Source organism: Pseudophryne corroboree, chromosome 6 (assembly GCF_028390025.1).
Source record: "Pseudophryne corroboree isolate aPseCor3 chromosome 6, aPseCor3.hap2, whole genome shotgun sequence".
NCBI lineage: Eukaryota > Metazoa > Chordata > Amphibia > Anura > Myobatrachidae > Pseudophryne > Pseudophryne corroboree.
Genome location: NC_086449.1, coordinates 273201106 through 273228462, shown reverse-complemented (window position 1 = coordinate 273228462; position 27357 = coordinate 273201106). Strand labels below are relative to the sequence as shown.

The following is a 27357-nucleotide window of genomic DNA, read 5'->3' as shown; positions in this document are numbered from 1 at the left end:
GCTACCCACTATTACATCTGATTGGGAACTAATTAAAATAGTGAATTTGCAACAAATGTTTTATTTTGCTTGTGATGAGAGCTGGCATTGCATATTCCAAAAGCTAATCTACTACAATAAAAGTGTTACACTGCTGGAAGAAACAAAAAATTGTATCTCGTAGCCTAAAAAAGTACAAAAAACATAATAATACTAACACAGATAAAGGATAAATAACAAATGGAAGACAAATGACAAAAGTCCTAATATTAGAGTTACCAGGAAAGTCCAGGATACTGGACAATCCTGGTAACTCTATTGAAATAACCATATCAACACCACTTTCTCCTTCAAATGAGCTTTAGATTCCTTTGGCACAAGACTCTGCTACAACCCATGACAGATCAGTGGGATAAGAAGTTATCAGTGAGGGTAAATAGGGTAGCTTGGGCAATGGGATAGTCAGGCTGGCTGGAGAATGAATATTGGTACTGTAGCAAGATGCCGAATTACAGCAGAAGAGAAGGTCAGGACAGGAAAAAAACAAGATTTAGTATATATATATATATATATATATATATATTAGACTACCACTAGGGGCAGGCACTAAAATTGGTTGCAAAAAACTAAAACTGTAACAATATTAGCTACTTATATTATTATTATTATTATTATTATTATTATTATTATTATTATTATTATTATACAGATTTACATTATATTTTAATGATTATCAATGGTTAGCATAAAAGTAAATTGAGAAATACATAGGGCGGCATCATGTAACCTGCGGACATTTGCCGCAGCTAATTACCGCCGACGAGGCTATCTTATTAGCCCTGATGTCGACGCTTATCAGGGATTTTGTTTTACCTGCCTCAGACAGGCAAAACTAAATCTCACTATGTTTTGTCTGGGTTTTTGGGTGTGAATCGGGGTAATTTGCCAAATGAAAAAAATGGGCTATAATTGGATAGCTCGACCATCAGGATTTTATAGTGATAAAAGCCCTTTTATTTCATGTAGGAAATTACTGCAGCTCATAGGTTACCCCCATAATGTAAAATACTGTTATATTGCATAAAACTAGGCAACACACATATAAGAGCCGGCCTGTGATATTTCTGCTACATTTACCTCAATTTAAGCCCTGTGCATTGTAATTTTTTTATTTACTGTATATCAACACTCAAATGAAATCCTCAGTTCACTACCACTGATCACAGATTCAGGTTGAATTACATATCTGTTTCTATGGTGGGCGCAATAGGTACCAGTTCTATTTATCACTGCCCACTTCAAATGAGGGATAAAGTGAAGAGAGATTAAGGGGACATTTACTAAGCAGTGATAAGAGTGGAGAAGTGACCCAGTGGAGAAGTTGCCCATGGCAACCAATCAGCATTGACATAACATTTATAAATTTGCATACTGTAAAAGTATACAGAGCAGCTGATTGGTGGCCATGGAAAATTTCTCCACTGGCTCACTTCTCCACTTTTATCACTGCTTAGTAAATGTCCCCCTTAGTACCATCAATCAGCTTTTGCCAATTTACAGGCTGTGTTTGAAAAATGACAGCATGGAGATGATTGGTTGGAACGTTATCTCTACTTTTATCTCTCACCGAGCTTTGATAAATCTTCTCTTAAAAGTGTATATTATTTACCCATATGCAGAGTTGTGCTCATCTCCACGTCCAGACTGCCACTATGCTTACACTTGGTTTCATAGGGCCTAATTCAGACCTGATCGCTCACTAGCGTTTTTTGCACCGCTGCAATCAGGTCAGAACTGCGCATGAGTATGCACCACAATGCGCAGGCGCGTCATTGTTCTGCGATGGGTTTGTGCGAAGAATCCATTCGCACGGGCGATTGCAAGGTGATTGACAGGAAGAGGGCGTTTGTGGGTGGCAACTGACCATTTTCAAGGAGTGGTTGGAAGAACGCAGGTGTGTCCAAGCATTTGCAGGGAGGGTTCCTGACATCAATTCCGGTCCCGGACAGGCTGAAGTGATGGCAGCGGCTGAGTAAGTCCTGGGCTACTCAGAAACTGCACAAAATCTTTTTGTACCGCACGGCTGCACATGCGATCGCACACTTGCAGACCTAAAATACACTCCCCGGTGGGCGCGACTATGTGATCGCAGGACTGCAAAAAACAGCTAGCGAGCGATCAAGTCTGAATTAGCCCCATAGTCATCATCATAACAGGCGTAATTTCTTGTAAGCACATCTCTGCATAGCTGCCAATCCCATCAATACGCCCTTTCTGAATTTAGGCAACCTGAGAACGCCAATTACAGCCTAGTTACACTCCATTAGTTGCAAGTGGAGATGTAAAAAAGTTTGAAAATGGACTTGTGTTCAACTCCTTATCAGACTCAATAGTTCTATGTGTATGTCTATACTGCACAGGAAATAAATAAATACAGATGATGTTCTCTTGAAAAATCCAATAAATCAATGACTTGAATAAAAAAATAAAAAAATGGGTCTAGAACTACATAAGGTGTTTTAATTAAAAAAAACCTTAGATATAAGAAAAACACAGTGCAGTGTATAAACATGAGCTAAACTTCAAGAAGAATATACTGAAGAATTGCTTATTTTAAAAAGAAGATACTATGTGGCTGATTCAGAGGTGGCCACAGACGTGCCGGTAGCTGCATCTATTGGTAGCTGTCCATCTGTGACTTTATGCTGCTGTAAATTCCTTCCCCAACGTTCATCAGTCTGCTCAGATGCTGAAGGACTGAGACGCCCGCTGTCAGCATACATACACACAGCAATAGGGATTGGTGCATTGGTACCAACATGCAGCAGCCCTATGGCAGGTGCAGATTCTCCATCCATGTACGGCCTCCTGTGTGGGCGGTTGAACTTCTGTGTATGCAACTACTTTCACCGACATGCCTGTGACACTCGTATAACACGCACATAAGACGGGCCATCTCCATGTGTGCACTAAGACACCTCCCTGTCACCGCCCAGGGACGCCCACTACATTGTCACTACACCTATCCCTGCATGTGCCTGAAATTGCAACTCTGTACAGACAGAATATGGACACATGCCAGTGCGACTTAGATGTGCAGTAGCAACACATCACTGCATACATCCAATATCAGCAGTGCGTACACATCTGCGCCCGGCCTTGTCTGGTTTACAGCGCTGCATTCAAAAGTTCAAATCTTAAAGTGCGTGGTGATATTTAATCTTCCCTTAGCTGAAAGCAGTATGGTAATAAATTACAATATGCAGCTAAATGAATGAATGCATGGATAGCACCGTGTGTCAATAGATTTACTGAATAATTTATGAAAATATATTTTCCTTTTAAATAAGCCATATTTTACATTACTAAAATTCTACATTAAAAATATAGCCACATATTTCTTTCATATTTGCATTTACTGGTTATAGTAAATACAGATGTGCCCACACACATCTTTGCTCATATAGTGCCAAACAGCTCTGTGTGGAGCACCTCGGCCTTTGCTACTTAGCTGTGCCAAGAGACTTTTTCTCAAAATATGCATCTTATTCACATCACTAATGCGATAAAATGACAATGTAGGGTGCCCAGGACATGGACACTGACATTTATATCTTCCTGTGTGCAATTCAGTCACTAACCTGGGCAAAAGACAGAGATGAGATACAAGCAACTGCGCTATACCTTGCGTCACATATTGTTATGCTTAATTTGTGATTTTATACCAATTTCTTTATGACAAAAGTACTAATCTAGTGTGCTTGGTACACTGTGCGTGTTTGGCTACAGCAAATAAGATGAAGAATTTAGGGAAAAACATGAACTTCTACCTGTGGCGCACCTTCTAAGCCACGCCAAGCGTCTCTCATCATATGGCGCAAAAAATGAGGTGTTAAGATCACATCAATAAGAATGCATACAGGGGCTCATTCAGAGTTGTACATATGTCTATTTATGGGGAGTATAGGTGTATATTGGGTGCGGGGTGTGTTATTTAACTATAATATTTACATCTCCGTAGTCCAGGAGTGCGACGGCAGCAACAGCACTGGGAAAATTATGCAGTGCTCATATTCCCAAAGTCTACTATTCGCTTGTGCCACCAGCTAAAGAGGAGGGGACCTGGATGGAGACTGCATACGAACCCCCTCTTCAGCTAATACACCCCTGGAGTGCATATTACATATATTCACACCACACATGCTCTGGATCTGAACAAACACAAGTACAGGTTATGAAGAGTTGTGTGCTTTCCAATTGTACTTACAATCTACACTTATGACAAGAGAGGATGAACTGGGCTGTAAAGTGCATTCTCGTGTAGGCAAAGATCAGTGAGGGAGTGTACACACAACTGCAGGCTATACAGACTTGGACGTACAGTAGGTGTAACTATGGGGTCTATTTATGAAGCAGTGAAAAGTGTGGAAGTGAGCCAGTGGAGAAGTTGCCCATGGCAACCAATCAGCATTGAAGTAACATTTATAATTTGCATACTATACAATTGTACGGAGCAGCTGATTGGTTGCCCTGGGCAACTTCTCCACAGGCTCATTTCTCCACACTTTTCACTGCTTCATGAATAGACTCCGATATCTGTTTGGAAACGCATCCTTTGAGCCTAGTATAAGGCAGTGTCGCTGATGATCGCACTGATGATGCAATGGAAATCCAGGTATACACCTAGAGGGGCAGCAGCATGTATACTACTGTGCATATGTGCAAGTATAGGCATTTTCAATGCACGCTTCTTTTGGGTAATAAATGCCCTGTTTACTTCCAACTCTGCATCAGGCTCAAGATGTGTAACTTGTCCTTTGGCTTGGCTAGAATTACTAATGCAATTTATTCAAACACGCCTTTGCATCAATAGAAAAAAATGAGAGGATGACAAAACAGAGAAACAATCCAAGCAGCCAGCTTGCGCTATAGTCTTCATAGAGCAAAGAACAGACAGGACACATGCGCATCCAGCCGCCAGCACGCCACATCTGTCCTAAGGATTGCTGTCCAAGAATTATCTCTGTGCAACATAGCAATGCATCCAAACAATGATGTACTACAGATTAAGTCATTACAAATGACCAGATGCTTTGCAGTGATGGGTGGCAGTAAAGAATGTAATATTTCCCCCACTTTTGTTGTATGCACATAGCTACTGTAGCACTATGTAAATCATCTCACAGACATTGCGGTGATAGTAACCATTTGTTACATGGAAGTAAATACATTCTCCGGATATGAATGTCATTACTCAGCTGTAGCAACAATGCACAAATATTTACAGAGGATTCTTTTGGAAGCAGCATGAAGAAAGATGTTCATTCCACACAATTTACTATGTGGTCTTAAACCCTTAGAGAAGCTTGTATTTAGTAAAGTGAGCAAACAATGAGAGCATAATGGAAATGCTACAGAGGAGCACATGATGGCGTCCAATTTACTTAATAGGACAACTGACACATTATTGGCCCCCCTATATCCTCTGCAAAACAAAAAGGTAAACTTGCATCTGCATCCTAAAGTAAACGGTATCGTATTTTCTTGAAAGCAAAACCATCTCCGCTAATACATATCAGTCTGTGTGAGAATTGAATACAATTTGAGAACTGTAGGACTCAGGACAGGTTTAGAGCCTGAGCTAGGTTTATGGATGGCTTAGATTAGGGCTTGTGGCTGAATTTAAAGTTTATAAGGTGTATTTACTAAGCCTCGAAGAGAGAACAGACCAGCCAGCTCCTGCCATTTTTCAAACACAGCCTGTAACATGGCAGTTATCAGCTGATTGGCTGGTACTTTATCTCTCTTCACTTTATCTCTCTCCTAGGCTTAGTATATAGACCCCTAAACTTGGCTTGGGCTAATGTTAGGGCATTGGGAGTCATTCCGAGTTGATCGCAGCGATCAGGCTAAAAATCGGCATTTCTGCGCATGCGTATACACCGCAATGCGCATGTGCGACATACGGGTACAAAGCCCTTTGTGGTTTTGCACAGGTTCCAGCAAAGCTTTCAGTAGCACGGCACAACGCAGGAAGATTGACATGAAGTGGGCGTTTCTGGGTGTCAATCGACCGTTTTTAGGGAGTGCTTAGAAAAACGCAGGCGTGTCGGGGAAAATGCAGGCGTGGCTGGGCGAACGCTGGGTGGGTGTGTGATGTCAAAAGCCATCCCACCATCGTTAGATTCAACGCACATGAAAAGTAACTACAGGGCTGATCTTGTTTTGCACAAAAAGATTTTGCAGCCGCTCTGCTGCACAAGCGTTCGCAGTTCTGCAAAGCAAAAACACACTCCCCGGTGGGAGGCGGCAATGCATTTGCACGGCTGCTAAAAACTGCTAGCGAGCGATCAACTTGGAATGACCCCCAGTGTCTTGTAAGGATTAGTGCTAGTGTGGTACATTGGTCAGCGACCAGATGGTAGTGAGGTTCCCTTTACTGATTCTGAGAGAACATGTTTGCAACCCTGGCGCAGAAAGAGGTGAAATCCCTGGTGAGTTTACACAGACAAGTGTCACTGAACAAGTCTAGATATATATAAAATAAATTTAATTGACAGCCTCTACGTAACTCTTCATACATATACTATGTATTCTCAACATTTATTTATTTATTATTATTTATTAACAGTTTTTTATATAGTGCAGCATATTCCGTTGCGCATTACAATTAGAACAACAGTAATAGAACAAAACTTGGTAAAAACAGACAGACATAGAGGTAGTAAGGCCCTGCTCGCAAGCTTACAATCTATAGGGAAAAAGGCGTAGATACACAAGGATTGATGCTACCTATTGCATAATGGTCCACCAGATTGCTAGGTTCTTAATGGGTGTATGATGATACCCCACAAAGTTGGCCAAGTGTTAGGAGGGTGTGAGACTAAAGAAAGACAAGATATGTGATGTTATGAATACTCTACAGAGGATGTAATTAGATAGGGAAGCACTGAAGGTTATGTGGCAGTAATACACAGGAGGGACAGCAGGTGAAGCTGTCGTATATATGTTATGTGTTTTACAGTCTGTGATGTATGTCTTACATTTGTTTGTTCCTGTATTCTGAAGGTTACATGAAGGAGAGAGATGGAGCATACATGATGGCAGCTCATGCACACTATTGAATGCTGTTTCTCAACAAATATAAAGAGTATAGATCAATTTCTGAAAGGAGTGGCTGTAAAGCCTGAACAGGATTATAAATAGAAATTAAGACGTCATCTGCATGTAGGGCTATTTTATGTTCTGTGGGGCCGATTCTCATCCCCGAAATGGCCGGGTTGCAGCGAACCCTAGCCGCTAAGGCTCCATTACTAAAGCAAATATCAGGGGCAAGAGTGGGCAACCCTGTCTGGTACCATTGGTAATTCCGAAGCTCGAGGATGTAAGTTGATTAACTGAGTGATCGGTACAGTGCCGAAATACCATCTTAAAATTTGCCAGAGTACCCCATTTTACGGAGTACTGCGAAGGTGAAAGAAAATGAAATGCGGTCAAATGCCTGCTCCGCATCCAGTGCCAATATGAGGGAGGGCAAACTCTGTTTGTGAATAGAGTGGATTATATCAATATTTCTTCTGGTATTGTCAGGTGCCTGATGTCCTGGAATAAAACCTACTTGGTCTGTGTGGTCCAAGTAAGAGAGAAGGGGGACCAAATGGGAGGCCAAACTCTTAGCATAAAATTTTCAGGTCCACATTTAGCAGAGATATTGGTCTATAGTTTTGGCAAAGTGTGGGATCTCTGTCGGTTCTGCGGAAATACCACAATACCAGCCTGGGTGGTAGCCGGGTCAAATGATGCCTCATCCAGGATGGTATTAATAAGAGAAGTATGGTGCGGTACTAGTTCTGTGAGAAATTGCTTATAATACTGGGCTGTGAGCCCGTCATGGCCTGGGGCTGCTGAGGATCTCATTGACCTAATTGCTGCTGTTGTCTCTTCTTTTGAAATTGGATCGTTCAAAGCTAAAACCTGGGAGTCGGAGATGCGAGGTAAAGGAGCGGACGACAGATATGAATGCATTTTGGCCCTCATTCCGAGTTGACTGCTCGCTAGCTCCTTTTAGCAGCATTGCACACGCTAGGCCGTCGCCCTCTGGGAGTGTATCTTAGCTTAGCAGAATAGCGAACGAAAGATTAGCAGAACTGCTACTAAATAATTTGCTGCAGTTTCTGAGTAGCTCCAGACCTACTCCTAGACTGCGAACATCTCAGTCCGTTTAGTTCCTGGTTTGATGTCACAAACACGCCCTGCGTTCGGCCAGCCACTCCCCCGTTTCTCCAGCAACTCCTGCGTTTTTTGCCTGGCACGCCTGCGTTTTTTAGCACACTCCCTGAAAACGGCCAGTTTCCGCCCAGAAACACCCAGTTCCTGTCAATCACACTACGATGAAAAAACGCCGCTCGAGCTTGTGTAAATCTACAAAGTTTTGTGTGAAAGTACTTAGCGCATGCGCGCTGCGTACCATGCGCATGTGCATTTTTGCCATTTTTTTACTTAATCGCTGCACTGCGAAAATCGGCAGCGAGCGATCAACTCGGAATGACCACCTTCGTCGGCTCTAGTAGGTAAGGACAGGTTTGGGTCTGATAAATTATAAAGCAAGGTATAGTAATCTTTCAACTCATCCACCATAATTTTGGGGTGGTAAGTATAAGCTTTCAATTTGTCAGAATATATTTTATTAATTATACTTTTTGCTTGTTTACTTCTCAATTTATTTGCTAGAACAGTGTCTATTTTATCAGCTTTGTGGTAGAAATGTTGACGTAATTTCTGAAGAATAGTTGCTGCGCGGTTAGACAATAAAGTATTTCATTGACCTTTGAGTCTATCTATTTGTGATGATAAAGTGGCACAGGGAGAATGTCTATACTGTACATTTAAAGAAGCTAATTGAGCTTCGATGGAGGAGATTTCCTGTGCGGCCTTTCGTTTAATCGCTGTGGATTTGGCTATTAAGCAACCCCTAAGAGTGGCCTTATGTGCTTCCCATATAACTCCGGGAGAAATATCGGGGGGGAGTTTTTATCAAAATATTGCTGTATGGCCACCTTAATTTCTGCTTGAATGGACAGGTGTTGTAAAATGGAGTCACTAAGTCGCCACTTGCGCTCTCCACGAGGGATACTATAAATGTCCAGTAGAATATAGACTCCAGAGTGGTCAGTCCGGATATGTCGGTTTTTAACAAAAAATCTTTAAGGTTTCTCCCTCTTTAATAGCAGAGCATTAAAGAGGTATTTTTCAGCCCAAGATGTTTATCCATATCTACAATTGGATACTGTTGTTTAACTATTTTATTGATAGTAGGAGAAAGATTATTCAGTTTATTAACCCAAGGTAGTTTTGATTAAGCTGATGCCGTAGAGCTTGTTCTGTTCAATAGACTATCTCTGCTCATTCCTGTTACTTTCTGTTTGGCCTCTGCTAGTAACTTTGTTGAATAGCCCCTCTTTTTACATTTTTCAATCAATTCATCTATTTGGGATTCAAGCGTATCCGGATTGCTATTAATACGTTTGATTCTTACCATCTGCAAATAAGGAAGCCCCCTTATTAAACTTTTCGCATGACAACTATGTGCCTGTAAGAGTAAATTTCTGTCAGTGGGCTTGGAGTATACGGGCGTTTGGATTTGGTTGTTATCATTTATTCTTATATTTGGGCTTTAAATTATAAAGAAGCCTTATTTTACCTACGAATCTTTGATAGTGATCCATTAACTGGATGTTGTCCATCTATTGTCAAGAAAAACATCTTGTCCCTCATTTTCTTATTGGATTCCATTTTATGCCTTTCTGATGTTATAAATCCATCGATTGGACAAGGCTATATGGGAAAATACTCTATACTTAACTTACAAATGTACCACTGAAGAAGATCTTAAGAACAAAATGCATAGGGTTTTATCAATTAACAGTTCACAGGCCAAATTCATTGAGGAGCCTTCCCTGAGCTCACACCTGAATAAGGTGGAGAAAGGTCACTTTAACACACTCTCCTGAATTGGTTGAGTCTATCTGAATCTTTCTATATATGTAAAACCATTTTATTAAGACTACTGAATTATAATATTGAAAAAAATATTTTGTATCATTTACCGATTGCCCATTTGGCTCTTTCTTTGGGTGATTTCTTGGTGAGAGCGTACCTCTTACAGCAGCGTTGGCCAACCCGCAGCTCTCGAGCCGCATGCGGCTCTTTCACCCTCACATGCGCTTGGTCGGCTCCCGGCCACCGCTGCCCGACACGGCACGGCACACAAACTTCTTAGTCTACTCTCTGGTGGCGATGTCTATCTTCAACTTGGCGCCGGCCCATGAGCCAATCAGAGCTTGCAGGACAGACAGCAAAGGGTGCCGGACCGTGAGCTTTGATTGGCTCATGGACCGGCGCTTAATTGAAGATAGACACCGCCGCCGGAGACTGAGGGGCAGGAGAGGGGCAGGAGAGGCGCACGCTGCGCTCTCCTCCCCTCGCACACAGCAGCAGCGCGGTGAGCAGCACTTGGGGGGGGGGCCTCTGGGGGCATATCTGGCACTGTGGGGACATGTGTATCTTGCACTAGGGGCATATCTGGCACTGTGGGGACATGTGTATCTTGCACTGTGGGCATATTTGGCACTGTGGGGACATGTGTATCTGGCACTGGGAACATATCTGGCACTGTGGGGACATGTGTATCTGGCACTGGGAGCATATCTGGCACTGTATATGTGTCTTTACATTAGCCTATTCTGTATTATACTTTAGTAGAGAAGGGGCCTTTTTCTTGCTTGTTCTCAGGAGACAGAGAAAGAAGCTTTTAGAAACTTTCGAATCCAAACTCTGTTACTAGGCAATGTAATGGTGGGCAGATTGTACTGATGGCAAATGGCAATTGTCTCTCTTATAAAACGGGCATGCACTTTTATTATTTCCCAGTCTACCAAGCGCGCTAGTAGAGTGATCAGAAACTGCCACTGTCCAAACTATCTTCTCATTATAACTGCCACTGTCCTACTAGCCCTCTGGATACAACCACGTCTGATTAATTATACAGACTTTAAACAGATCCAGTTATTTATTTTATGTTTAATAAGATAATCCAACACTCACTCCCCCCCCCCCCCCACACACAACACAAATCACCATTCCTCGTACCCCTAACTCACCGAATAGAGATATAGCTACACCATGTGATTTTGTAAATGTATGCAGTGCCATGAGGTGGGATGGACAATGGAGGCACGCTGGAAGGCACACACTGACAGGTATTGGAAATAGGGTCTCACAGGAGCCAATGTGTTACAGAGTTAGAGCATGGGACATTTACTGAGGAAAGTAAGCAATGTAGACAGGAGACCAAAGTAGACCAGTAACAACATCATTGCAAGCGTGGTACTCCACTGCCAGTAACAACATCATTGCAAGCGTGGTACTCCACTGCACCGTTGTATCTTCTGTTCTATAGCATGAGATAAGCCGGTTTACCTGGTAGCCAGATCCCAGCCCTGTCCTAAAGCTACAGACCCATCATTTAGACCCAAATGTCACAAACCACCGACAATTACCCCCCAAAGTCCGGAGTTCAGCTAATTACTACCTGTCTAGGTATGAGCAAATTTGCAGTGGGAGACACAAGTCTATCAAGTGTCCAATCAGAGTTTTTCAAAAAACAAAATTGCATGTAGTAATAATATGAGGTTCCTGAGATACAGTAGTGCAAGAAGATGGTGATCTCAAATAAAGTTCATACATTCAAATTGATTTAAAAAAATATACATAATGTGCATTAAAAAAATTCTAATGAATGCTGTAGCCCATGACCACTCCTCTTATCTGGACTCTGGAATGTAACATACAAATTCTGTAATTGGATAAGAGTATAAACAATTGTAAACATTCTAATCTGTTTATGTTCCACCCCAAACGTCATACTTTACTTATTCTGTTCCAACGTCTGTTTGCAGAAGCACTCGTAATACTGATTTCATTAGAATGTTGACTTACTGTACACAGAATGACATATTTTACTGCATGCGGTATACAACATAAGGTTGACTTTACTCTCTTACTATAAATCTCTCCAGATTTGGCAATCTGCCTAGTGATCCTGCTTTCCAAGGGTAAGACAAATCTTCCCCAGCTGAAGATTCATTGGTGTTTCCAGACACATGCACGCAGAGCATAAATCGGAGAGTCTTAGGTTGCAGCTCATGGGTCCCTCCCGCACAATAAAATGATTACATATATAAGGTGTATAATGCCTTTATAAGCCAATAATTATGCTTTGTTTATGACTTCCAGACTTCAAATGGGAAGCTACTTTATACACAACCCACATTAATGAGGGAGCTAGAGACCACCATCTTATTGCTGCAGAAGTATATCACTCAGGGAAACTACAGATTCAAACAGAACATAAAGTATATCAGGCATTCAGGATTGAAAAATCTAATATTGATAATATACTGTATGAGAAAGTGGTTACCAAACTCAGGCCTCAAGACACCTTAACAGTCCAGATTTTAAGGATATCCATGGCTGAGCACAGATGGTTAATTGAAAAGGGCTGAGGTCCTCATTGGTCACCTGTGCCCATGCATGGTTATCCTTAAAACTTGGACCATTAGGGTGCCTTGAGGACCGAGTATGCGAACTTCTGATACAGGGGCCCATTTACCATTAATCACATATTCAATGCGATCTGGTTGTCATATTAGCGACCAGAACCGCAATACAATATGCGATTATATTGGCGCCGTGTGATAGAGTACCTACACGGAAAGGGGATCCAAATGCGACGTGCTCAGTGTGGTGTCGGGGCTCCTGTACATGTGCGGTTCTGCTGGCCTCGCATGCATGGCACCCATTGCTGGTGAAGGTCCCTGGGAAACCCTCTCCCAGCAACGTGTGTGAAGTGTAGCCCATAGGCTACAGGAGGATAATGCAATCTTTAGATGGCAATAGCTGCAAAGGCAAATCTCCTGAATGCAAAGATAAATCTGGGAGCATCACATCCCCCATAGATTCCTATGGGGGTTGCGGCTGCAAGCGGGAATGGAAGGATTGCAGCAGGTATCAGAGATACTGTCTGCTGCGGTCCCTCAGTGATACATTCGGAGGATACAAAATATTTGTGGTTACCCAAGGAATAAGACGCAAATATTTATTGATAAATGAGGCCCTTAAGGAGTAAAATCCTAATTTCCAGATAGTCGAGATAAGTGGTTCAAAACGTGCCCTCTCTGCCTTGGACTGCTGATATTGTGTATTTGGCATAATGCATATAAGCTGTTGGTGGGACGGTCCTGTGGGTTGATCTCAGTGAAATCTCGAAGTAAATTCCAGTGATCATTTAGGGCCTGTGCAAATGGCTCAAACAGACCCCTTAATCCCTTAAATCCAGCACAGTAGCTGCATTTCTGTCACCATGACAACAAAGGATTTGGGCAGCATGGACAGTGATTAGCATTACTGTCTCACAGCACTGAGGTCATGGGTTCGATTACTGTGTGTAGTTTGTATATTCTTCCTATGCTTGCGTGTATTTCCTCCCACAATCCAAAGTTACCTCCCACAATCCAAAAATATACTGGTAGGTTAATTGGCTACCAACAAAATTAACCCTAGCGTGAATGTATGTGCATGTACACTGGGTAGGGAATATAGATTGTGAGCCCCACTGGGGCAGGGACTGATGTGAATGCCAAATATTCTCTGTAAAACACTGTGGAATATGTGTGCGCTATATAAATAAGTGCTAATAAATATTGATAAATAAATAGTACTTAGGAGCCTTAAACACTGTATTTACTGGAGCATTTTGGTATCACCGTACAAAGGGGGTCATTCCGAGTAGATCGCTTGCTAGATACTTTTTGCAGCCCTGCAAACGCATAGTTGCCGCCCACTGGGGAGTGAATTTTAGCTTTGCAAGTGTGCGAAAGCTTGTGCAGCTGAACAATACAAAAACAGTTTGTGCAGTTTCTGAGTAGGTCTGAACTTACTCAGCCGCTGCGATCACTTCAGCCTATCCAGTCCCGGAATTGACGTGAGACACCCACCCTGCAAATGCTTGGATACGCCTGTGTTTTTCCAACCACTCCCTGAAAACGGTCAGTTGACACCCATAAACGCCTTCTTCTTGTCAATCTTCTTGCGATCGGCTGTGCAAATGGATTCTTCGTTAAATCCATCGCCCGGCTATGTACCCGTATGACGCGTCTACGCATTGTGGTGCATACACATGCACAGTAGTGACCTGGTCGTATCGCTTTTGCACCCACTGAGTAGCTCCCTGCCGCTACTCGCCACGTCCTGGGTCGAAGCGGCTGCATATGACATCACGCAGCCACCGTGGCCCGCCCCTGCAATGGTCCGGACATGCCTGCATTGTCCGGACCGCGCCCCACCAACAGCATTCTAATGCCATTGGCACGCCCCCTTCTGTCAATCAGGCAGAGGCGATCGCAGCCCTGAGATGCTTGTAGACAAGCTCCAATAATAATTTGTAATAATAATCCAATAATTTGTTGGATAAAGACTGTTAGGGCACAGTATGTAATAATGCTTGGAGCAATAGGCAAGTATAACATATTAGGTGCAGGCTGTTAAATATGTTGAGGACAGACTAATGTAATTTACTGAGTAGAACCTTGTATATGGGAAGAACACATAAGGCAAGGGAATGGCAGAAGAAGGGAATGACAGAAGGGATGAGCAAAATAAGGGAATGACAGGAGGGAAGAAGAAGGAAATGGCAGAAGAAGGGAATGCCAGAAGGGAGGGCAGAAGAAGGAAATGGCAGAATAAAAAGGAAAGGCCAGAAGGGAGGGCAGAAGAAGGAAATGGCAGAAGAAGGGAATGCCAGAAGGGAGGGCAGAAGAAGGAAATTGCAGAAAGGAAAGAGCAGAAGATGTGAATGGCAGAAGAAGTGAATGGCAGAAGGGAAGGACCTAAGAAGGGAATGGAAGAAGGGAATGGCATAAGAAGTGAATTGCAGAAGGGTAGAGAAGATGAAGGGAATCGCAGAAGGGAATGACAGTAGGGAAGGGCAGAAAAGTGATTGGCAGAAGGGAAGGGCAGAACAAGTGATCGGCAGATGAGAAGGGCATAAGAAGGGAATGCCAGAAAGGAAGGTTAGAAGAAGGGAATAGCAGAAGGGAATAATAGGCAAGGGAATGACAGAAGAAAAATAGTATAGGCCTAGTGGACAGACGTAGCGCAATCCGTAAATAAGACACAGAGATGAAACTGTGGCAGATAACAGGAAATGTGTGACATACTGTACATCTGAGCCGTGATTCCCTGTTCTGCTGATGCAGATAGACAATGTGATCTGCTAAATGTCAATGATTGGCAATCCATCAGGGAATTTTAAATAAACAGCATGATAAAAATTTTCCAACTCGCTGATCCTAATGATTTTTTGGTAAGAATCATTGAGACGAGGATTTACAACATGTTGGATTTCTCCGATGCCCCAACCCAAGCATTGGCAGAACAGGGAACTGCCCCCAAACTTTTATAAAAAAATTGGAAGAGACCCCACAGGAGTCTACCAGAGTGAATTAAGGTCCCTATTGGAAATGGCAGTGGATGAGGGGAATATAGACAAAGAAACATTTACATTTTTGATGGTGAAATATCCCATCATTCCCATCTATTACCATTTGCCAAAGGTACATAAATCTTCAGTGTCTCCACCTGGGCGACCGATAATTTCAGGGGTGGGGTCCCTGACATCCAATTTGTCTGCTTTCATAGATGCACATTTACAAAAATATGTTCAGGCTCTTCCCTCTTATATTAAGGATACTACACATTTTCTTCAGAAATTAGAGGGCATACTCTGGAAGGACTCATATATATTATTAACATACGATCTAGAGGCTCTGTATACTAATATAGCACACGAGTTGGGTCTTCTGGCAGTTAACCATTACCTGTATCACGACTCAGAGGTGGATTCTTCTTTCCGCACTTTTATTTTGTCAGCTATGAGGTTTATATTGGAGCACAAATTATTTTTCCTTTGATTCACAATTTTATTTACAGACAAAAGGCACAGCCATGGGGACCAGGTTCGCGCCGAGTTTTGCAACCTCTTTTTGGGTTGGTTCGAGGAACACCAAATTTGGGGTGGCGATCTCGGTGCGGGCCTGGTCCTCTATGGAATATATATTGATGATTTATTTTTTATTTGGGATGAGGGTATTTCACCTTTTTCACATCTCACTGGTTTTCTTAATTCAAATACAATAGGTCTAAAATTCACTAATAATTCTAGTAAGGTGTCGGTTAATTTTCTAGATATCACAGTCACAATTCAGGATATGGAGATTGTTACTTCCACATATATTAAAGATGTGGATTGTAGCAATTATCTACACTTTACGAGTAGTCATTATAGACCATGGAAGGTGAACATACCGAAGGGACAGTTCCAACGGCTTCGCCGGAACTGTTCCACAGAAGATGCCTTTAATAATCAAGCAGCATCTATGTATGCTGCATTCGTAAGACAGGGGTATCCTACGCATATTATTGACAAAGCTCTCAGAGAGACTCAACTTAAATCTAGATCTACATTGGTCCATCCAGAAAGGTCTAAGGTGGATTATGAATCTTCTAATAATAATAAGAACAATAAACATAGTAATAGTGATAAGTCAATATCATTTATTACTCAATTTAATACAGCTGCAAGTGATATTAAAAGGATCATCAATAAAAATTCAGCCATTCTTAAATCTGATAAATTACTAGAAACCACATTAATGGAAAGGAATCTAGTGGTGTTTAGAAAGGCCAACTCCCTTAAACAAAAACTAGCACCCAGTCTATTTAAGAGGACACATAAGGATATGGGAAAAGACACCTTGAGACTACCCCCGAAACCTCATGGGTTCTTTAAGTGTGGCAAGGATAAGTGTGTCACCTGCTTTTTTGCTGAAAACAAATGTAAAAAAAAATCAAGCCTTTTGGCAGATCAGAGGAATTCGAAATAAAAAGCTTTATGAATTGTAGGACAAATTATGTAATTTATGTTATACAGTGCAAATGTGGCTTACAGTATGTAGGTCGCACTATCCGTCCCCTCCATGAGAGGTTTATGGAGCATAAGAGAAATATCTCTAAGAATCTCAAAACCCATAGTCTGTCTAGCCATGTTTCGATATGTCAGAAAGGGAATATTAGTGGTTTAACTATTAGAGCAGTCGAACATGTGAGTTTCACCATGAGGGGAGGGGATAGGTATAGAAGGCTTTCTATGCGCGAAGCCTTCTGGATTTTTCAATTACATACTTTGAGTCCACATGGTCTTAATGACACTGTGGAACTGAATGCCATCTGACGGCTCCCCAGTACTGATACTGGGCACTCTGGTTATTAGTTGGTGGTATAGGTGGGGACTCACTTGGTCCCAAGGGGTCCCTGCTCTACCGTCTTCTATGAACATAATTAGTGTCGACATGTCAACAAATTATTGAGGAACCGGAGGGGTTGGTTTGGTACCTGTCCCACTATAGGTGGATCGAGTGTAAATATATCTCTCTTCTCTAGGTGGCATAGGTCCATCCACCCACTCGGTTCAATTTTAGTCTGCTTTTTTCCCCTCCTATATTTATCTTCACCCATCTCTCATATCCCTGATATCATTATTTAAGGTGGGTTGCTATCAAAAGATTAGTTGGGGCCGATTCCGACATTTCTGAGTCTTGTGTCCCATTAGGTTTCCTCTTTAGGCCGACCACACGTTGGATCTTTCCTGCTCCCTTTCATATTTTTTATATCCTTTCTTCCCTCTCCCCCCCCCCAGGTTTGGGAGATGCAATACAAGTGTATGTAATACACACATAAATATAAATATAAATTTAATATGAATAGTTATAGGTTATCTGTACTTTTGATTCTACTCCTATGTGTCTCCGTGATTATGTATAACATTATTACTGCTAGTATTTCAGTTTGAGCGGGGTTAATACAATATTGGTAATGTTGTCATTATTGTTTGTTTAGGTGTAGGAGTATTGTTCCACGTACCCAGTCTAATGAGTAACAGTATGTACATGTTTAGTTTGTTGATTTAATCTGTATATCCCTACACACTTTTATTATAGGAGTGTGTGGATGGTTATTGTCTTATATATATATTTTTTTATTATTATACTTTTCCATTTTGTATTTTTTATATGTATATTTTTAATTTTGATATGGTATTGCTGTCTCCTCTCGTACTATTTCTATATGTTTATATATATTTATATATTTTTATATTTTTGTATTGTACATTTAATATTTTATGTATTTGTATACATCATATTTATTATTTAAATTTACCTAATATGATAATAATATTCCCTCTGCTGTAAGGATTTATATATATATATATATATATATATATATCTTTGGGTTATGTTGTTCTGTATCTGAATGGGGATATACCTAGAACTCTGTATGCACACGTTTCCCTGAGACCTTATGGCACAGGTGGATCCTCAGGTGTTTGCACTGATTTCATTTTCAGGTCTCTTTAAATAAGGAGACTTGACAGGATAGGATCATTCCTTCCCTCTGAAGAAACGACCAGTGTGTGACGGTCGAGAAACGCGTCAGGGTTGCTTCTAGGATCCAGGCACTCTCCACAAATTTGGTAGCCACCGATCTTTAATATCATCCACTTCATTGGATAGTTTGGTCCGTGGGTCTGGAGCCACCTGCATTGGTCCCCTTTGCAAAGCGGGGTCCGTGGACACCGACCACGCGCCTGGAGCCAGCGGTCCAGTCGGGTATTGAGTGGTGAACACAGGCGCCGCAGCTTCAATCACTTTTGAACACGCCAGGCGGTGAGTCCAGCCTCAGTGCCGTGGATCTAAATATACAAGGAAGCGGTAAGATATCACTGCCCTGAACACCGCTAAGTGATTAAGGTAGAGAGCGGCAGATGAAGACACTCCCAGTGTGCTACGAGCTGAAACCTGCTATTTAACAAATTGACTTACAGCCACTTGGAGTAACAGTGCATTTGTTACAAAGTATAACAGTTTCAATGTCTTATTTAAAAGAAACAGTAACCATGATTATGGTATAGATACATGACGTATTACATAGAACGCAATTGGTGGATATAAATACGTGTCTTTTGCCATTCCTAGACACTTTCTATATTGACTCCATTAAGGACACTTGTAACATCCATTCTGGTATTTACCAGGGTATTACCCAAGTGGAATCATATGTGGACTTGAGTGTTAAGGATCCTATGAAATGAAATATACTTTAATGTTTTAAGTCTGTTTTAAATTTATTGGCCAATTGGTATAGATGAATGTATAGTTTATGTGCATATTTTAGCTACATAAAATATGGATTAATTTCAGTCTATTTGCGCTCTCTTCTTTTTTCTGTTTGTTCATTATTTATAGGGTTGCTAATACCCTATTTTGAGAGCAGCAAGTAGCATCTCAACATAGGTTCTCTTTGAGGCGCCTTTCTTTTTGGTGGATTGCCAGATATATGGGCTCCTTAATTAGGTAGGTAAGACAATAGGGCAGACATGAGCCAGTGATGGAAATGAGGAAGACATACTGTATTCCAATATACTGCCAAGGCCATAGAAAATCATACACTGTAAGCTTTATAGCATGGAGTTCTAACTTACCCCTCTGTCTGTCTGTTATTATCCACTCTCATTTTGCTCCCAATTGTAAAGCGCAATGAAATATGTTGGCGTTTTATCAATAAATATTAATAAAATCATCACAAGAGGAACAGCTGGATCAATGTAGGTGTATTGCAGTTGTGTATTTTATCTGTTTGTGTGTGTTGTGGCGGTTGTTATAATTGTTGGAAGTTTGTGGAGCGAGCCAAAGGAGGGGCTGTTGCTTGAGATGGAATATCAGCCTACACTCTTATTGGATACCAATCAAACTATGACTGTTCCTCTTCTGAGTGCGTCATTGACTGGGGAGAAGCGGCCAAAGAATGATTATTATCTAACAACACCACCGGTTGCTAATACATGCAGGTGCCTGCTGCTGTAACCAGAGTGCCAGACTCAGTCCCAGGTGGTAATAAGTAGCGGTCCTATAGCTGGATGTGACACGCATTTCAAAAATCTGTTTTATATGTATAGTACAGGGCGGCTTTAAATTAATAACAATATACTGTAAATTGTTGCATGTGCAGCTATAAAATATTTGGCAATGTATTAATATTCTCCCAATTATATAACAAAATACAAAAAAAAAATAATAAATGGGATGTTCTCAAAAAGCAGCTATAGTTAATACACTAAATAGAACAAAATGTGTTTAATACATTTTACATTTACATTTCTGTAATTGTACCTTTTTTTTGTTAAATAGAAGTTCCAACATAAAAAATACAGCACTAACTGTCTTTTGTGTTGTTGTTAGAATCATTTTTTACTGTCACACTACAAAAAAAAACTTAAACATAATTTTAAGACTTAAATTTTGATGTTTTTATTAATTTCAACAATAAGGATTAATTTCCAATTACTTTAAATTCAATTACTGCATTGACTAACTTGCTCTAGTAAGATAAGAGGTAATCTCAAATGGATGGCCAGGTTTTCAGTGTAGACCTTTGAGCAATGCTACTGTAGTATTCTCTATCTGCCTCCTGGAGCTTCCTGGGAGGCAGATAAAGAATGCTGCCCAGCCACACTGATTGTGAATTACACCCAGCATTCTCTATCTGCCTCCAGCCTGCAGCCAGACAGTGAATGGCTGTCAGCATGCTGATTGGTGCAGGGCTGGAGCTATCCTGCAATAAGAGTGCTGACAGCCCTGGAAGCAAGTAGACAATGTGGGACCACAGGAGGGGTAATTTATGATTTTTTTTTTCTCATTCATTCCAGTGAATAGCTGGCTAGGGGCCCCAGTACACTGCTTTGCTCAGGGCCTACAATGCTGTTAAGATGTCCGTGACTAGGAGTCAATTAACCTACCAGAATTATTGTGGGAGGAAACCAGAGTACCTGGAGGAAACTCACCCAAGCACTGGAAAAATATACAAACTCCATACAGGTAGGGTTGTGGTGGGAATCTTTCCACAGTGGATGCACACAGCCCGTCCACTGCTTGAAATGGTCCCAACCAGGCTCCTTTTTCTATTACATAGATTGGCAGAAAACCACACAGAAGGAGCTACGAACCCCTCTATTATTTCAGTGCTGTGAGATAGAGTATTTATCCAAGTACTACTGCATTCTACTAAACAGGCCATTATTTACTGTTTCCAGCATACTTCATTGTACTCTTAACAATTATTAGCTGACCACATTCCCATTCATATTTACTTTTATTGCCAATGAATGCTTGTTATGCTCATACAACCCTACTCCTGTATTGTTGCTCCCTTTGTACTGCTGATCTGTTTCACTGGCTGGTTCGCTGATGCATGGACCCCCGGTAAGCATTAGTTATTGTTTTTTCAATTATTATTTGTACTTTTTTCCAGACTTATGCCACTGCTATATTTTGTGTACTTCCCTTTAATCCTCCTTCTCCCTCTAAATATGTTGTTATACCATGCCTATTGAATTATTTTGTTTACTAATGTTTTATAAGAAATGAATGCCTATTCAGGTGCTATGGGTTACATTACCAGTTTCATGGGCCATGTTTCATGATTGTCATCACAGATTATTGCTTTTCTCAAAAATAGTACGTACTGATCATTTTAAAATAGGATATTGAATTTCTGACAATGCAGCTCTAATTTCATGAACACATGACATCAAATAACAAGAACGTTGGTACCTTTGCTCTTATGATGGATCTGCAGGTCCAGCAAATGAGCAGTGTTTCGGCAGACGCCAGCAAGCACAGAGTAGAAAGAAGGAAGGAGATGCTAAGATAGCTGCAAGCAAGACTGGAGGAAAGTAAAGAAAAGAAGAAGAAGAAGAAGAAGAAGAAGAAGAAGAAGAAGGGAAGTTAGGCGAAAAAGATGCTAACACATGAGTATTATGAATGAGTCTCATATAAAGATATACTTAGACTTAAAAAAGATAAAAGCATGTACAGTATCATGTGACTTTGAAGTGCAATCAAAATTACTGAATTTATGTTATAGTCCCCTGTTTAATAAGTCTAAGAAAGATAACATGTTGTGACAATGTAGGGTTGTAATATCCTCCTACTGGTACTTACTATGTGTACTATAAATACACAAATACAAAATATAAGCACAAATAAATTGAAATTGGTCAAATCACAAGCACTATATGAATAATATTAGCCTTAGTCAGGTCCCTGGCGTAAGATTACCAATGCTTTCTGAGGGCTTTTTCAATTCTGGACAACTTTTCTTCTGCCTACCCTTCCTTGTACTTGTCTTCCTCTTACCTGGTCAGCTGTCCTTATCTTGTGTACTGTCTGCCCTCTGAATGCATAATATTTGGTGTATACCCCCATACGCAGAACTATACTTCCTGTGTGACACTTTGTCTCTCTTTGCATCATTTGTCTTTTATGTCTAGTCGCTCAACTTTCCTCTTCCTTGTGATGGTAGAAGCATCAGTGAAACCTGTTCTATCTATGTAATCTATGTAAGAGACTCTCTAGTTCTGACCTGTGCCCAGAGTGATTTATATAGCCTCCTGTGACTGCAAATCAGGCCCTGCTAGTACTTCCACAGCCACTTGTAGAATCTAGGTGTCTCTCATCTGCATTTGCAGAGTCCCTGGGCTAGGATGCAGCTGTTCCTTCTACTACACCCACAAATGAGAAAACTGCAGGAGAATAAGGCATATTGGATTCAATTATTTCATGACTGAGTGGCAAGACTCAGGCAGAACACAAGCAGACTAGAACTTTTTTGTGAGTAATAAATAGAACAAATGTCTAGCCTTAATTAAATAAGAGCTTAATTGAAACAAATTAATTTAGACCGAGAGTCACGGCATATCACTCTCGGGGATAGAGCTAAGATGATGTGAGCCACCGTGAGTCACGTCCCCCAGTCCCTGGACCACTCACTTCTTTGGGAGAAGTGGGTGTTTCCGGGATGCTAGTCTACAGTCTACTTATGTTTTTCATCTAATTTAATGAACTACACAATTTCTCTTGTTATTGGAGAAAGCGAGGGCTTGGTAAAATTCTTCTTTAAAAGCTATAATTTGATAAGGGATTAATCAGTCTGATATGGCAGCAGTTACTCCAATAATTAAAAGGTATCAGAACATCAAATAACTACATAGGCCCAAGGTCATTTGTGTTTCAAGAGGCAGCCTATTAAATGCCAATAAAACAGATAAGGACAGATATAGAAAAACAGAATAGCAATTTCAGCCAAAGGCCTTTAAGCATGATCTTGACCCAGAGACATAATAAACTGCCGATCTTTTAAAAATGTAGTAGAATGCAGAATGCTCTGTTTTATCTCCTATATCACCAGTTTGCCAACCAATGGAATTACACAAATCTAATTACAATAAAAACTACATGTTTGTCAACGTGTTTATGTTCCTGGGATATATAAACACAGTGACATTATTTACAGAATAATTGAACCAAAAATGATATTTTCAGGTGAACCTTGAATTTTAAATAAAATGGGGGGAATTCAACTAATGGCGTATGGATTCGCCTGGCAGAATATGCGCGGCTGCCGCCGCACTTTATGGCAGCATGATCATACTCAGAAGTGTTCACTACCCTATAGGAAAGCAAGAACTTTTGAGCAAATCGGAATTCAAGTCAGCTGGACGAAGAGTGCAAGTTGGCTGCCGTTGACAGCGTTTAAATGCCACGGTAACAGCGATTCACACCCTTCGCCATCAATTGAATTCCCCCCAAAGTCCATTAACTTGACTTTACATTACTGCGCTGTTAACCAATTAATGCACAATTAACATCAATACAAAATTCACTATATCATGAAACATAATATAATTATTGACATATAACCAGCATATACATCCCCTTTCCATTATAGACCACTTCAACTCCTACCACATCCTTAAGATCTGACCTACTGGGCTCTCACAAGGTTATTTAGCTGAGAGTAAGTTGTTCTCAATGTCTCTCCCCGTCCAGATGTATGAATATATTAATATCTTCTAAGTATCTCTGCAAAACAAGTCTGCCAATCTATCAGTTACTATCCGCTTGTGTAGTCATATAAGCACTTGCTTCCTAACATGGCAAACTGAGATATCAAGTACAAACACTCCTGTTCTTTTACATGTCCAGTCAGGTCAGGAATACGCAGGCACTGATATAAACAATAATGTCAAATATTAGCTTTACTAACTTTTTAACACAGCGAGAGGAAGATTTTTCTTATTATATATAACATATATAAACAAGTTGATATAAACATATGTAAACATATTCAATGTAATACATATTCAATTATTGTGTGTAGACTGTAGACAGATAGTGAAAGCCTACTGGAATAAATAGAGCATAGTAATAACAGTCTTGTGTTAATAATATCGATAGAAAACGGATGTGAGCTTCAAATCCACAAGCCGCCTGACTAGTCTGAATCTTCATGTCTGCATTGAGAATCCACAGCTTTGTGCTGATGTTTTTCCTACAGTTATCAAAAGGAATAAAAAGAAAGAACTTACCTCTTTCACACTGCGGTCCGGTAAAGCCATACGGGCAGGCACATCGGTTTGGAGCTACACATCGACCACCATTTAAACAACCATGTTCACAAACAGCTGTAAGTTCAATCAAAAAAATTACTTTGTAAGATGAATTTAAAAATGATACTAAAACATGTAAAGTATGTGCATATACAAGTTTTATTATAAAGCTTATCAAATTCCAGACCCACTCACATAACCTTTATAAGCTTTCCTGTCCAATTACATCCCCACTGTACAGTCCACACATATCCTCACATATTTTCTCTTTCTTCACTTTCCCTTCTTCCTGACCCCGGTTCATCATTGCTGTGTGACTATATCATACAGCCCACTGAGAACCTTTGGAATCTGCTGGACAATTATTCAACAGATAGCACGTATCTGGGTGTATTAATTCATATTTACCTATAGAGTGTAAGCTTGCGAGCAGGGCCTCCCTACCTCTATGACTGTTTGGTATTACCCAGTTTTGTATTGTATTAATTTTATATGAATTAATATTGTATTGTATTAATTGTAAAGCGCAATAGAATTTGCTGCGCTATTTAAGAAACTATTAATAAATAAATAAATAAATAAAGACCTATTCAGCGTTCAGGCTCATGTATCTCATTAATTGCCTTAACCATCAATCACTGAGACAATTATAACTGCACATAATTTACTTACATAACCATTGACTGTAAGTTTGCGAAATTTGCTGCGCTATATTTGAAACTGTTAATAATAATAATAATTGACAACACAGCCTGTCTAATGTCTATATTGCCCTCTGTAAATATTGGCAGGGCCGTCGAGAGGTGTCTTGGGTTCTGGTATGGCCACTTCTTAGGCATGCAGTTTGTGAGAGATGTGAGTGAGTAAACCAATAGGATGTCTTTGGGCCACGTAGTAATTTTTCCATGCCCACAATCAAGTTCAGGTGGGGCATAAATGGACAGATATGGCAAGAATCTCATGACCCCTACAAAATGGCTCTAAAGATTTTTTTTTTGTCAGGAGCCAATTAACCTTGATGGAGAACTGAAGCATGTGGGGGACGCACACACAGATACGGTACAACATACAAACTCCGCAAAGACAGGGTCCTGATCAGAGATGAACCCATAACTCCAACAGTGTGAGAGTAATGCTACCCACTTTGCTGCCTTTCAAATAATTTCTTATACTGATTGAAGCTGATTATCTCCTGGCTGGCTTGATACATACATTCCTTTACTCCCTACTACATACCCAGCTCACCACTCCCTAGGGACCATCTTTATTGGTAATCCATCTGCATCAGCCAAACCAACAAGAATTCTAGTTACCTACCCCCAGCCCCACTCTGAATTTCTATTTATCCCCTTACACTATATGTAAGGCACTATCATAAATAGGAGTCAGAACTGTAAGTATTTTTACCTTTATTAATAAAAAAAAGTGCAGTACTTACGCTGGCCACAGTGCGGCCCTGTATAACCCTTGTGACACTGGCAATGTTCGTCACTGCAGGTTCCACCATTCATACATCTGACGTTACAGTGTTGGACTGAAAATAAAATTGCAGAGCAGGGTCACAAACAATATAAATCACAATACAAAATAATATCTAAACACTCTTTTACTCAACATGTTTACCTTTAAATGGAAACAAATGATATATAACTTCATCTATCGTATTTTTGAATGACGGTAACGATCAAAGAATTGTGGCAGTACATGTACCACAGTCCAGGGTTGTGGGACCCATAGCAACATTTTAAATTGGTCTCTTCTCCCTTTTAATGATACACCTCTTTCCGCAGCATTGGTCATTTTATGCACCATAGAGGTGCCCTAGTTCTCATTACAGCACAGAGTGCCCCCAGTTGTAGTGTCCCAAGATAACAATATGCCACACTGTACTGCTTCCACTTAGGCCAGGTCTCAGAGGTGGGCTATTGTGAGCTTTCTCATTCTCCAGGGAGAAATCTCACAATAGATGAACATTGTAATACCCTATGAACATAGAAACTATTGCTCTATTGACTGAGATATAAAGGAGGAGATTCAAATGTTTGAAAAGTCAGTTGGGAGTCTGTTTTTTCCTACCTAATAGACAGGAAAAAACAGACACCCAACACGACTTTTCAAACATTTGAATCTCCCCCTATGCATCATTTATTGACACTTATAGGGTGGAATTCAAATGTTTGAAAAGTCGGTTGGGTGTCTGTATTTTCCTGTCCATTAGATAGGAAAAAAACAGACTCCCAACTGACTTTTCAAACATTTGAATCTCCCCTTATGTTTTAGCTCCTGTAACTAGAAACACTTGATTTCAGGATTGAATAGCAAATGATGTGACTGAATGGAATGCTCTCCCTTTTTATTGAATGCTTGTAAAAAATAAATGTTTCGGTTTTATTTTTAATAAAATTGTGTCGTAATTTTCTGAGTAGATGCTGCTACATCCAAGCGTTGTCCTATATCTATTTAAAGTTGTAATAAGTGGATCAGACAGCTGATTAAGACACATTTAGATTTTTTTAAAATACTGTCTAAACAGATATATTAGCGCTATTTTTCAATTCCCTTATTTTTGTCCCAGAAGAAGGCTCCCTAAGCCTCTGGGCCCCATAGCAATGGCACTCCCTGAACCGGATCTGATAACCAGTATTTCCACAGCTGTCGGGATTCCGTGTCGGTACCCTGAATGCTGGGATCCCGACAGCCAGGTAATTAACTGCATCCCCCTGCACCTACTATAGCCAAGTCCATGTCACAGTCATCTT

The 27357-nt window shown here is 40.6% G+C and overlaps 1 protein-coding gene across 3 annotated transcripts in view; it reads right to left on the bottom strand.

Moving 5' to 3' along the window:
• FBN1 (fibrillin 1) overlaps positions 1 to 27357 on the bottom strand; it is a 343784-nt gene that overhangs the window by 237081 nt on the left and 79346 nt on the right. For all 3 annotated transcript variants that reach the window (XM_063926051.1, XM_063926050.1, XM_063926049.1), the window contains exons 5-6: positions 26037 to 26132; positions 24578 to 24673 (exon numbers count right to left, since the gene is read on the bottom strand). In XM_063926051.1, the coding sequence (XP_063782121.1) occupies positions 24578 to 24673; positions 26037 to 26132 (192 nt within the window). The remainder of the gene's footprint in view (positions 1 to 24577; positions 24674 to 26036; positions 26133 to 27357) is intronic.